The sequence below is a fragment of the Hippoglossus stenolepis genome, chromosome 2 (assembly GCF_022539355.2).
Source record: "Hippoglossus stenolepis isolate QCI-W04-F060 chromosome 2, HSTE1.2, whole genome shotgun sequence".
Classification (NCBI taxonomy): Eukaryota; Metazoa; Chordata; class Actinopteri; order Pleuronectiformes; family Pleuronectidae; genus Hippoglossus; species Hippoglossus stenolepis.
Window position 1 is genome coordinate 9,495,726 of NC_061484.1, and position 12,891 is coordinate 9,508,616.

General features: G+C 43.4%; 1 protein-coding gene across 1 annotated transcript; it reads left to right on the forward strand.

Annotated features, from left to right (window-relative positions):
* The first annotated feature begins 444 nt into the window (after positions 1-444).
* Positions 445-12,776, forward strand: LOC118118319 (transportin-2). The gene is made up of 24 exons (XM_035171447.2): positions 445-638; positions 1,315-1,414; positions 2,394-2,469; positions 2,642-2,791; positions 3,016-3,122; positions 3,238-3,371; positions 3,484-3,565; positions 5,133-5,255; positions 5,359-5,477; positions 5,570-5,630; positions 5,749-5,920; positions 6,304-6,456; positions 6,690-6,915; positions 7,005-7,176; positions 7,265-7,459; positions 7,584-7,742; positions 8,333-8,420; positions 8,552-8,650; positions 8,758-8,853; positions 9,054-9,129; positions 9,594-9,693; positions 9,790-9,864; positions 10,833-10,962; positions 11,061-12,776. The coding sequence occupies exons 2-23, from the start codon at positions 1,316-1,318 to the stop codon at positions 10,938-10,940; spliced, it is 2,670 nt and encodes an 889-aa protein (XP_035027338.1). The 5' UTR covers positions 445-638; position 1,315; the 3' UTR covers positions 10,941-10,962; positions 11,061-12,776.
* Positions 12,777-12,891: the final 115 nt, after the last annotated feature.

Below are 12,891 nucleotides of genomic sequence, written 5' to 3' on the forward strand. Positions count from 1 at the left end.
CAAGGACATTTTGCTCCACTTGCTAAAAAATGCAAATATAAGTTATAAATCAATTGTACAGCAGTGACAGCAAATCCGGGCTGAACAAGATTAACATATACAGGCTTTTATTTATGGTGTGCTTTAAGGTTGCACTGGTGGTCATGCCCTTGCACCCACGCCCTGCATCACCTTTTACAGATCATTGTGCAGTTACAGTAGTTGGATGCTGCATCAACTGGAATCTGATACCACCTGGTGGCCAGAAACAGAACACCACGCAAAACAATGCATATGCCATTAAAATGTATGTGATGCGTCAATAACTAATTATCCCAGCTCAATATAGTATAACATATCATACACCGATTAATGTTCATTAAATATAAAATAATGGGGATATTAAAAGTTGATCATGTGGCTGCAGTTACTCGTACCTTCCAGTACGGAAGCCGGACGCGATCGAACAGATCACCCGGCTTGATTGCAAGGCATGCGATCTGTGTCACATACCAAGTAGCGAGCACACAGATCTACTGAGGTCACAAGTTTGTGTTCAGGTACACAGGTCGAAGTCATCGTGTGCTTAATGTTAGCGGCTCCAGCGTAACTGCACCACCGTCTATAGGAATATAGATCTGCGACATTGGAGTGACCAGGTAAAACCTTTCGCGGCACTTTCTAGGTGATGCTAACTAGCCGTGCTGCTGGTAGCGGCTGCTGGCCGTTAGGCTGGTGTGATTATCGATGCTCTCCATTTGCGTCGTCTCGGTGGTTTTAAGTAGCAACGCAACTCTGACAGCACCGCGCCGTGTCTCCACTGTCACCGGAGGATCTCTCCCGGCAGCTGATTTCTGTGTGAGCCCGGTGCGGGATGAGCATCATAGCGATGCTAAGCTAGCTTGCTAGCTAAATGAGCCGAGACATTTGCCGCCTGGGCCTCATGTAGAAAGCGGCTCACGGCTCCGTAGTGAGTGGCCGGAGGTTCTTTATTCATACAGCTGTGAGTTGTTGAAAGTCCACTGTCGAGCGGTCCCTCTTGGTTTAACGTAGCCAGGAACGGGACATGCTAATAAACAGCTATGCTAACAGTAACGTCATAGACCAACACTGTGGATGAACCTACGTTGAGATCAAAGTACCCAGCTGTGACGTTAGCCGTTAGCTAGTATTTGGCTCGTTATGGTCGTTCATTAACATCTGCTACAGTTAATGCGCATTATACGTTATTTCTACGTGATGTGAGTTATAATGCACAGAGGCGGGGCCGTCTGGTTGTGTGTTGCACATTCCTCCTAAACAGGTAATGTGTGTGTGTGTGTTCGTGTCTTGTAGGATGGAGTGGCAGCCAGATGAACAGGGTCTGCAGCAAGTGCTTCAGCTACTGAAGGACTCCCAGTCCCCAGATACAGCAACACAGAGAGCAGTGCAAGAAGTATCCTCATCTCTGTGTGTGCGTGTGCGAGAGAGGGAGTATGACCCGTTCACTCCTAGTGTTTACATCCGTCCTGAGTGAAATTCAGGTCTGAATGCGTCCTGAGATCTCACCATTCAGCCCACAGTCAGAGGTGGACGGACAGATGTGGCCACATTCTTTTTGCTGTGTGAATGTGTCTAGGGCCACATATGAAGGTCTCCTACTCAGCTGAATGAATCCAACATCCTTTTTGCTCCTCAGTGACCATACAGTGATTTCTTTGTGACAGAACACCACATACGGATTGAGACTTTTCTTAAATTAGTTTTCTTCACAGCTGCATTCATTCGGCCCCTCCTCACTCCTCTCTACCTCTGGCTCACTCATGCAGACACACCCACACAAGCACAGTGGCATCGGACACATCTATATACTCAGACTGGGTAAAACCACACTATTTGGTCTTTCCAAACACAAATGAGGTATGTGATTAATGCATTTAGAGCAGGGAAGTGAGATCTGATCATAATTGGCCACAGGAGTCACATTCAGAGCCGCTTTAGACAGACAAACTTAACCCTGTCCACTTATGATTCAATATTTCAGGACGGATGTTAATAGCAGGTCTGAACAGGGCCTGTATGTGTGGGAGAGGGTGAGAGAATAAGTACGAGATTTTAACTCCTCTGTGGTTGCTTGTTTGTCATAATGAATGACTGTGACAACTGACTGTACATGTTGTCATGTGCAGATTAAAGCCAGTGAGCCAATATGATTTACTGTTAATGTATATGAATCCACTCTGCCACAAAGGGAAACAAGAAACATGAGTGAGAATTAGCTATACCGTGTGTGTGTGTGTGTGTGTGTGTGTGTGTGTGTGTGTGTGTGTGTGTGTGTGTGTGTGTGTGTGTGTGTGTGTGTGTGTGTGTGTGTGTGTGTGTGTGTGTGTGTGTGTGTGTACATACATGTTTGATCTCCTTAACAGAACCTGCAGAAACTGGAGCAACTTAATCAGTTTCCAGATTTCAACAACTATCTCATCTTTGTCCTCACAAGCCTCAAATCTGAGGGTATGTATGTGCACGTCAAAAATAAGGATATTAACTACAGAGCAGAATTGTTATTTCCTTAAAAAGTATATAACTTTATTGTCTGCAGCAAATATTTCCGTGTGAACCTCCTTCCCATTAAAAATAAATAATGTGTCTCTGTCTCCACCTCTCTGCTGCCTTTCTTTTAAAGACGAACCCACTCGCTCTTTGAGCGGTTTGATACTGAAGAACAATGTGAAGGCTCACTACCAGAACTTTCCTCCCAATGTGGCTGACTTCATCAAACGAGAATGCCTCAACAACATTGGAGACCCTTCACCGCTCATCAGAGCTACGATCGGTGGGTGTTTGAGTGAGAAAGGAACAATGGAGAAAGAGTGTTAGCTGCACTTTCTCACCAGTGTGAGTCAGACTTCTATGTAGGTGGTTGAATTTCTGCAGGTAATGTGACTGTGTGGGAGCAAGCGTTGTATTTTCCAGAGATTGAAAATGAATTAATCTGCTGATAAATGCAGTTATTTATTTTGTGAGTTTGTAAGTAACTTTTAATTTTTTATCATGAAGGTATCCTGATCACGACCATTGGCTCTAAAGGAGAGCTGCAGACGTGGCCAGAACTGTTGCCTCAGCTCTGTAATCTGCTCAACTCTGATGACTATAACACCTGCGAGGTCAGCCTCACTTCCCTGCACACACATACGTTTTGTAATGTTTTGCAATAATCAGATTTGTGTCTGTTTCTTGTGATTTAAAAATAACAACTCTGTGTATCATTTTCTCTGTCAGGGTTCTTTTGGAGCTCTGCAGAAAATCTGTGAGGACTCTTCTGAGTTGTTGGATAGTGATGCTCTGAACAGACCTCTCAACATTATGATCCCCAAATTCCTCCAGTTTTTCAAGCATTGCAGCCCCAAGATCAGGTCAGTAGAACACTAGTCTTTTCTGGCTGACTCTACAAGCTATTTGTGTCGCCTCCTTAGCCCACAACAGTAGAATCTTCCCGATAAAAATCAGTTGCTTTTCTTTTTTCAGATCCCATGCTATAGCATGTGTGAACCAGTTCATCATTGGTCGAGCTCAGGCTCTGATGGATAACATAGACACCTTCATTGAGGTGAGTGCTTCAACTTTGTCTTGGTAGAGCTTGTGTTATAAATAAATACCATATGTTTTGATCATTTTCCCTCTCTTCGATCATCACGAGAAAACAAGATCAGAGTCAGTTTTTCCACCACCTCCCCCCCGGACCCACGTCTAGCCCCTTCAGACTGATTATATAACAGACAAACAAGGCAATGCAGGAATTTACGTTTTGTGTTAAAGGAGAAAAACTAAATAGAAATGTGCTGCAAAGCTCGTTTCATTCCACTGATGGTGCAGAAGGAAAGCAGTCATGTTATCTTGGCATCAGACCAGTTTTCAGCCAAGCATCACTCTCCAGTTTATTCCTGTGTGCGAAGTATACGTAACATAATTAAGTGTAAGACAGTGTTTCCCATGAATTATTAGCGGTTTGGAAATTTCCACGTGGAAGACTCTGCAGTGATCAAACATAATCGATTCATGTTTTCCGCTATGTTCATTGTCTTAGCAATGTCCCACCGCTGCTTCAGGATCAGACAGATGCTCATTTAAGGCCCGATTGTCCTGTGCAAGAGTCGCTGTTGGAGTCTGCTTCTTCCTCACTCCTCCTCTGACCTGCGCTCACTTTACACTTTAACAAAAACCACCAACACTGATCACAAGATTTTAGGACATGTACAGGACTGATGTTTACTTTGTGTTTGTTTGATTCGCTCCAGAGTTTATGAGACACATCTAATGTGACACTCACAGTCAGGACATCATCGATAAATATCTAAATACAAGTGATTATCAGTTTGTGTGAAGAGGGACAGAGATGAGCACACACACACACACACATACACAGACATGCACAGGCACTCCTGCAGACAGAAGCTCTTCCCGCAGATTACAACGTAACGCAGTGTTTTAACTTCTTTGTTGAAGAAGAAGCGATGCCCCGTTTATCCAGGAACATAAATATGAGTTAATCAGGTTTTTATAGAGATTAGTGTGATGATTAGAAAACATCAGGGAAGATGCACACCTCTATGAATTATTGTTCGTACACATGCAGGCTTGTTACTGCCATCGATTGAATTAATCCTGTGGGAAAAGCTGTGTAAGAACATGATAATATGGAATGATTCTATATCTATACACTCTATCACTATATCTTTCCTGAAATTAGGAGCACTTCCACAAACATCAGAAGAAATTCCATCCATCCATTATCTACACGTTCTATCCTTTGCTCAATCATTCATGCTCACATTTGAACCTACGGTCAATAAAGAACATGCACACTCTCCACACAGAAAGACCCCGGTGACAGTGCTACCCACTGTACCATTATAACATTTTTATGATAATGTCACACTATGTTTATTGGGGCTCGGAGATAACAAGCAGTGGTGCTATATCACTATCCACTGCACTGCAGGTGGACAACAAACTGAAGTTAGTATAGCATGGAAGTCACTTCCATTTACATGGCTGGATTTGCATCATCATTTGCATTTACCATTGTAAATGTGGCTGATTTAAAGTGCATGTTTGGAGTTTGAAAAAAAATGTTCGACTCCAAGTTGATCTCTCCTTGTGTCTTTCCCACTCAGAGTCTGTTTGCACTGGCCGGGGACGAGGACAGCGAAGTGCGGAAGAACGTGTGCAGGGCTCTCGTCATGCTGCTGGAAGTCCGCATTGACCGCCTCATCCCACACATGCACAGCATCATCCAGGTGAGGGTGTGACTTGATCAAATAGACAACATTGGGCGTTGCTCCTTCTCTCACTCCTCGACACTCTCCCCCTCATGACTGCTTCTTCTTGTTTTTTCACCAGTACATGCTGCAGCGCACCCAGGACCCAGATGAGAACGTGGCTCTGGAGGCCTGTGAGTTCTGGCTGACTCTGGCTGAACAGCCCATCTGCAAAGAGGCCCTCTCTGGCCACTTGGTCCAGTAAGTGTTTATGCTATGAGAATCTTGCACTTGTATAACGTGATGACAAAATGATTTCAGCTCAGTAATGTTGTTGTCTGTCTCTGTCTCAGGCTGATTCCTATCCTGGTGAATGGGATGAAATACTCTGAGATTGACATCATTCTTCTAAAGGTCAGCCCCACCTGCACAAATCAAATGTTCCCCTTCATACAAACACTCTGCTCTCTCTTCTCTCTTGCTGTTTACCTGTAGCAACTCTACATTCATATTTCTCTTTGTTGTTCTTCAGGGCGACGTTGAAGAGGATGAGGCAGTTCCAGACAGTGAGCAAGATATCAAACCTCGCTTCCACAAATCCCGCACCGTCACACTGCAGCACGAAGGAGGGGAGGGCGAGGAGGGGGAGGACATTGATGAAGACGAGGATGATGATGATGATACGCTGTCTGACTGGAACCTACGTGAGTTACAGACAAGCAGCTTGAGTAATCCTCTCTGGTAATAATGCGGTAGTTCTTATTATTTAGGTACTTTCTTAGATAGTCTTATGTTTTTGAGCAGTGGCTTAATGTAAAAGGTTTATTATAGCTCCTTTTTTTTTTTTTCAACCATTATAAAAAAATGCCAAGTCCACTGTAGCTACACACACACACACACACACACACACACACACACACACAGAAGTAAGCATCTAGACTTTCGTTACACTACCTCTGGTACCCACTATTTGTCTCATTGGTCTGTAGTTGTATTCTTTTGTGCTCTGCTGGGCCAGTTTTTCACATGCAGCATTACAATTAAAATTTCAAGGTTATCAAATGCTTACGGTGTCTTCTCTTTGTAGGGAAGTGCTCGGCGGCAGCTCTGGACGTCCTTGCCAACGTGTTTCGTGAGGAATTGCTCCCCCATCTTTTACCCCTGCTCAAAGGTCTGCTTTTCCATCCTGACTGGGTCATCAAGGAGTCTGGCATCCTTGTCCTGGGGGCTATTGCTGAGGGTAAGAGGTGGCACAGACTTGCTATTGAAATACTTAAGTATACTTGAGTGAAATGGGTGATTTTTTTTAGATTATTACAATTTAGATTGGCCACTGACCTTAACTGGGATGGGGGGGTTACATTTCAGGTTCAGGATTAAAGGAAACATGTATTCTATATTTGAAATGATCTATCTTGATATTTCATTGCTGACTTGGCTTTAATGTTGTATACAACTTTTGTGTCCACCCAGGCTGCATGCAAGGCATGGTACCTTACTTGCCTGAGCTCATCCCCCACCTCATTCAGTGTTTGTGTGACAAGAAAGCTCTGGTCCGCTCCATCGCTTGCTGGACCCTTAGCCGCTACGCCCACTGGGTGGTCGGCCAGCCCCCTGACGGCCATCTCAAACCCCTCATGACTGAGCTGCTCAAACGCATCCTGGATGGCAACAAGAGGGTGCAGGAGGCGGCATGCAGGTACAACCCTTTCTTTTTCCATGTCCATCTGTTTAATATTCTCTCACTTTCCGCTCATTTATCTCTTTACCATCTTATCTTTGCTAAAGTGCGTTCGCCACTCTAGAGGAAGAGGCTTGTACAGAGCTGGTGCCCTATCTGAGCTTCATCCTGGACACGCTGGTTTTTGCATTCGGGAAGTATCAGCACAAGAACCTGCTCATTCTTTATGATGCCATAGGAACACTGGCAGACTCAGTGGGACACCATCTGAACCAAACTGTGAGCTCAAAAAGACACATGTCTGTACAAAGCCCTGTTTTGTTGTATAATTCAATGACAAGCCAAACTCAAACTCTTGTGTTTTTAGGAGTACATACAGAAACTGATGCCTCCACTGATTGCCAAGTGGAACGAGCTGAAGGATGAAGACAAAGATCTCTTCCCATTGCTCGAGTGTCTGTCGTCTGTTGCCACAGCGTTGCAGAGCGGCTTCCTCCCCTACTGCGAGCCTGTTTACCAGCGTTGTGTCACCCTTGTCCAGAAGACACTGGCTCAGGCCATGGTAAGTGAAACACACTCACTCACACATGTGTTTGCCCACTGAATAGGAAATTCAGGTTTTTGCTACATTACATATACACTTTATCCCACCTCTGAATTTTTCTTTACGCCTGTTTGTGTCTCAGATGTACAGTCAGCAGCCAGACCAGTACGAGGCTCCCGACAAGGACTTCATGATCGTGGCTCTGGATCTTTTAAGTGGCTTGGCTGAGGGGCTTGGGGGCCATGTGGACACACTTGTGGCTCGCAGTAACATCATGACTCTGCTTTTCCAGTGCATGCAGGTGAGAAGAGCCTGTGTTTTATGTCTAATTTGAGTTTAAAGTTAATCCCTGGTTGCTTTTATGCCGTCACGCCAACGGCATAATTTGTTATTTGGATTGTCTACCTGTTCGTCCCTTTCTCATGAATTTCTGATCTCCGGAGTGCCTGGGTACAAATGGACTCACTTGGACTGTGAACTGATAAGGTTTTGGTGGACAAAGGTCGCTTAGACTGTCTGTCCCTTTCTTGTGAACCAATATATCTGGAACAACCAGAGGGTATTTAATTTCTTGTACCCAAGAGGTCCCTGTGACCTCGCTCAAACCTTCTTACACTAATTTAGCATTCAAAATTTCACACAAATGACTGTGAGGATTAAATAATGAAGTGATGACATTTTATATCCAAAAAGCCAAGTATCATCTTCACTCAGGAAATGCCCAGATCTTTTGCACTTTCACTCAAATGATCTTGAACTTTTTACAAAACGGTAATGGAACAAGAAGAACAGCCACATTGACATGTTAGATTTCTCCACAGGATGAATGATGACATCTTTTGACACTGTGTGTTTACATTTCTCTTTGTGTCTGTGTCTTTTTTGTCCCAGGATACGATGCCTGAAGTAAGACAGAGTTCATTTGCTCTACTGGGTGACTTGACCAAGGCATGCTTCCCTCATGTCAAACCATGTATTGGTAATTATCTCATTGTCTCCCTCACTTACTCACATACACATTCACTTACATGTTACACACACCAGGAGTTCTCACCATCCTCCTTTGTGTGTATCCAATGTGATGTTAACATGTTTGTGTGTGTGCTGCAGCTGAATTCATGCCGATCCTCGGGACAAATCTTAATCCAGAGTTCATCTCTGTCTGCAACAATGCAACTTGGGCCATCGGAGAGATCTGTATGCAGATGGGTGAGTTTTAGCGAATTCTAAATTATGTGATGTCATTAAGTGTTTGTGTGGTTAAATATAACAAGAGATGCTGTGTGTCTCACTTAATTTTTGTTCTGCTCTGTTAGGAGTGGAGATGCAGCCGTACATTGCCATGGTCCTGAACCAGCTGGTTGAGATTATTAATCGACCCAACACCCCCAAGACCCTGCTGGAGAACACTGGTATGTGAACATATACAAATGTGTATTAGTCTATTAGTCTGTTGTTTGTTTTGTTTATTTTTAAGTAAGGTTACAGGGGACTGACAGCACAATACAGTTAAAATGACATTTAATGGTTCACATGGTAGAAGTGAGTGCAGTTAGTGTCCCAGTACTGGACACACTCTTGTCTGTCCTGACTCATCTGTGTCCTCTTCCAGCAATCACCATCGGTCGACTGGGATATGTGTGTCCTCAGGAGGTTGCTCCCGTGCTGCCGCAGTTTATCCGACCTTGGTGAGAAACTGTTGTATCTCTTGTTTGATGCCTCTCATTGCCTATTCTATAGCTGTGTCATTTAATGTACAACATCTAAACATACACGGTCAGCATTGGCAGTTTCCATATATCACTGACACACATGCTCACTCTCTCATCTTCTGTGGGCTTACCACATCAGATTGTTCCCATTGTTCTCTCTTCTCTCTCTTCCATTCTGTGTGCTCTCATGTTAGCTTATCCTTAAATGCAAGACTTAAATTCCTAAATTCCTTAAATTGCTCTTCCACGTGATCACATTGCTGCAGAACACAATCACAGAATTACAAGGACTATCACTCAGCATTTATTTAACTCAGTTTGGTTGCTCACTTGTGATTTTTTTATTTTATTTTACAAATATATAATTGACCCTCAAAGACAAGATTAGAGAGCTAAAATCTTTGTACAGCATCTGATTGGTTTATCATTGTGGGCGGCAGGTGCACATCTCTGCGGAACATCCGAGACAACGAGGAGAAAGACTCGGCCTTCCGTGGGATTTGCATGATGATTGGTGTGAACCCAGGAGGAGTGGTGCAGGTGAGGCTTTGTACACTGTAAGACCTGAGGTTTTTAGGGTTTGATCTTGAGACCTTTTATTTTCAAGCCTTATTATCTCTTCCTCTGTTTGTTCAGGACTTCATCTTCTTCTGTGATGCGGTGGCGTCCTGGGTGAATCCTAAAGATGATCTGAGAGACATGTTCTACAAGGTGAGGTTCCAGGTCACATGGAGGGGCGAGGTCCAAAGATCGATTTTAGTTTAGTTAACTGTCCATTTCAGTGTAATTCAAAAACAATTTCACAAAACATTAAACTTTCACTCTTATACACATTTTATGAACAAAAAAGGAGCAGGAAGAACTAAAAATCTCAGCCCCCTCCATAATAACAGAGATACACACAGGCATAAAAATACCTCCCGGTGAAAAAGCGGTGGCATACACGTAGAAGACTCTGACGAAGATGTCTAGAGAGTTTGTGGTGATAAGAGCCGACACCGGCGTCTGTGTGTTGTAAAGAAAATCACGTGATCTCTGCAGCAGTATTAATTTGTCACTTCCTGCCTCTGCCTGCTGTAAGACAGAGATCATTTGCTCTACTGGGTGACTTAACCAAGGCATGCTTCCCTCATGTCAAACCATGTAATTATCTCATTGTCATCCTCACTTACACGCACACACATACACCAGGAGGTCTCACCATCCTCCTTTTTGTGTATCCAATTTGTAAAAAAAACCCCCTAAAGTTTAAGAAAGTGAAAAGAATTCCTGGATCTGCCACAAAATGTAATGGGTTCTTTCTTAGCTCGTGTCCCATCCTTCCACCACGTTTCAAGAAAATCGGTTCTGTAATTTTTGTGTAATCCTGCTAACAAACGGACAAACAGGGTTAGGGTTAGCAATGAAAAACTTACCTCCTTACCTGAGGTAACTAAAATGATGATATTGCTCATTTTGACAGAGAAACCATCCCCATCCACCGAGACCGATCGGTCAGTCCAACAATCAAATGCAGGGCGGTTGCTTTCATGAAATGGATCTTGATGAAGGAACAGTTAAAAAAGGGTCACATTAGTTGCAGGAGAAATTATTATTATTAATAATAACTCCTGTGACCCAACTGCTTAAGAAGTTGAAAATTACTTGACAGTTTGTCTGCAATAAATTTTCTTCCACAGATCCTGCATGGTTTTAAGGAGCAGGTTGGGGAGGAGAACTGGCAGCAGTTCTCAGAGCAGTTCCCCCCACTGCTGAAGGAGAGACTGGCAGCCTGCTATGGCGTTTAGATTCTCTACACCCACCCAAGAGGTAACTACACATGTGCTTTTATTTAAAGTCAAATCAACGTTGTATAAAGGTTTATACTGAAATTAATTTATTTGCGTCTGCTCTCCCTCTTTGTCCAGGTGAGCCAGCAGGAGGAGGGTGAATGGGAAACTCATCCATCTGTGTATTGCACTGCCCTGATCTGGGGGGAGGGAGAGGGACGCTATTGGCCGCTCCCCCTGACGGACGGCCCCCACGCCCTATGTGTTTGTCCATAGAGGGAGGGTGGGCGGGTGGGAGGGAGGGACAGGGGGACACCTCTAGATTAACTAGGCAGGGACCCGACACAGAAAAACTAACTGGTAGGGACAGATAGAGAGGGACAGATAGAGAAGGACGGAGAGGAGGACACAGAGGAGAGATGGAGGGAAAGACAAGTAGGGGAAAGAGACCAGCACAGAGAGAGTCAGGGAAAGAGAGGGAGGGAACTTAATAACAAGGCAGGGAAAAATAGAGAGCTATAGAACGGTCTGTTACTGGCTGGAAAGACGGGGACAGTGGAGATTTTAATGGGATTCCTAAGTGTAAGAGTAACCGATAGCTTGACCGACTGGGACAGACCAACGTACACCGACTCACAACATACAGTACACTTGCACATGCTGTACATGCAGTACATGGAACTGACTGCGGGTGGCACTATTATTTAGACTTTTTGAGACCTACTACATGTAGTTGGGGACAGATAGATAGGTGTCTAAACTCTGTTCAATTTCTGGGTGATTTCTTTCTTTTTTCCGGGGAATAGAATTCAATATGAATTACTTCATCTGTAGTCACTGAATTCTACTGATCTGTAAGATAATCTCTCGCTATCCACATCTATGTTTCCTTCATTTTGAACAGAGAGCTGCTTCACAGAGCTATCCATCTGTCAGACATAAACCTGTCACATTTTCTACCTGATCAACAGAGAGAGAGGGGAAAAAAACATAAATATATAAGAGAAAGTGTCTTTCACAGAAACCATTCCTCTAGGAGAGGGAGGATTAGGGCTAACACATTTGTTTTCTCACCAGATGGGACAAAATCATAGAAAGAAAAAACACATCTTTATTTGTGTGTGTGTTTTGTGTATGTCTCTGTGTGTATGTGTTTGTATGCGTGTGTACAGTGGGGCCCACAAATCTCGAGACCACTTTCCGATCAGACGTTTGGGCCCTGTGTGTGTGTGTGTGTGTGTGTGTGTGTGTGTGTGTGTCCACGTGCAGTTTGTAAATCCTTACTCCGGCATTCTGTGTATACAGTGAAATGTGTATTGTTTTTTGATCATGGTACCGAGCTTAAAAACTTGACTCCCACCACAATGTCCTTGGCACCTGTTAACTGTGACCAAGTGTGTATGTCTGAATGTGTGTTGCAAGAGTGTGTATGTGTCAATGTCTGCATTCGTACTGATATCCATTTGATGCCATATTGATATCTTAAGTAAAACAGTGATTAGCAATGCCATTGTGTTCTTTATAATGTTTTAAAACTGGTCCATATTCTTTTTTTTTTTTCTTTTTTTTGCTGCTACTGATGAGTTTTGTTTCTATAGTGAACTTAAATTCGCACAATTAACGCAAAAAAGTTTTGAATTAATGCTATTTTCAGTGACTGTTTCAGTTGTTTTTTGCACTTTTAATTTAATTTTACCTTTTTTTTTGTATGGACATTTTTTTAACCTCACCCATATGATATGTCGTGACCCTAATGTCAGTGTTTGTCATACTGTGTTGCACTGTGAAATTAAGTGTCTTTGACTGGCAAAAATATCCCAATACTAAATGGCAAATAAAAACAACTTTGTGAAACTGCGACTAATCCGCACTTTTACAATGACTAACCTTGCCATATTGATGAGGTGTGTGTGAATGCGTTTGTTTGTGTGTGTGTATGTGTATGTGTGAGATCCTGCATGAGTATGCG

Bases quoted from the DNA above. Each gene is read 5' to 3' on its own strand.
- LOC118118319 (XM_035171447.2), top strand. From the start codon at position 1,316: ATGGAGTGGCAGCCAGATGAACAGGGTCTGCAGCAAGTGCTTCAGCTA. The intron at 6,916-7,004 runs GTACAACCCTTT...TCTTTGCTAAAG, and splicing joins GTGCAGGAGGCGGCATGCAG to TGCGTTCGCCACTCTAGAGG. The intron at 9,694-9,789 runs GTGAGGCTTTGT...CTGTTTGTTCAG, and splicing joins ACCCAGGAGGAGTGGTGCAG to GACTTCATCTTCTTCTGTGA.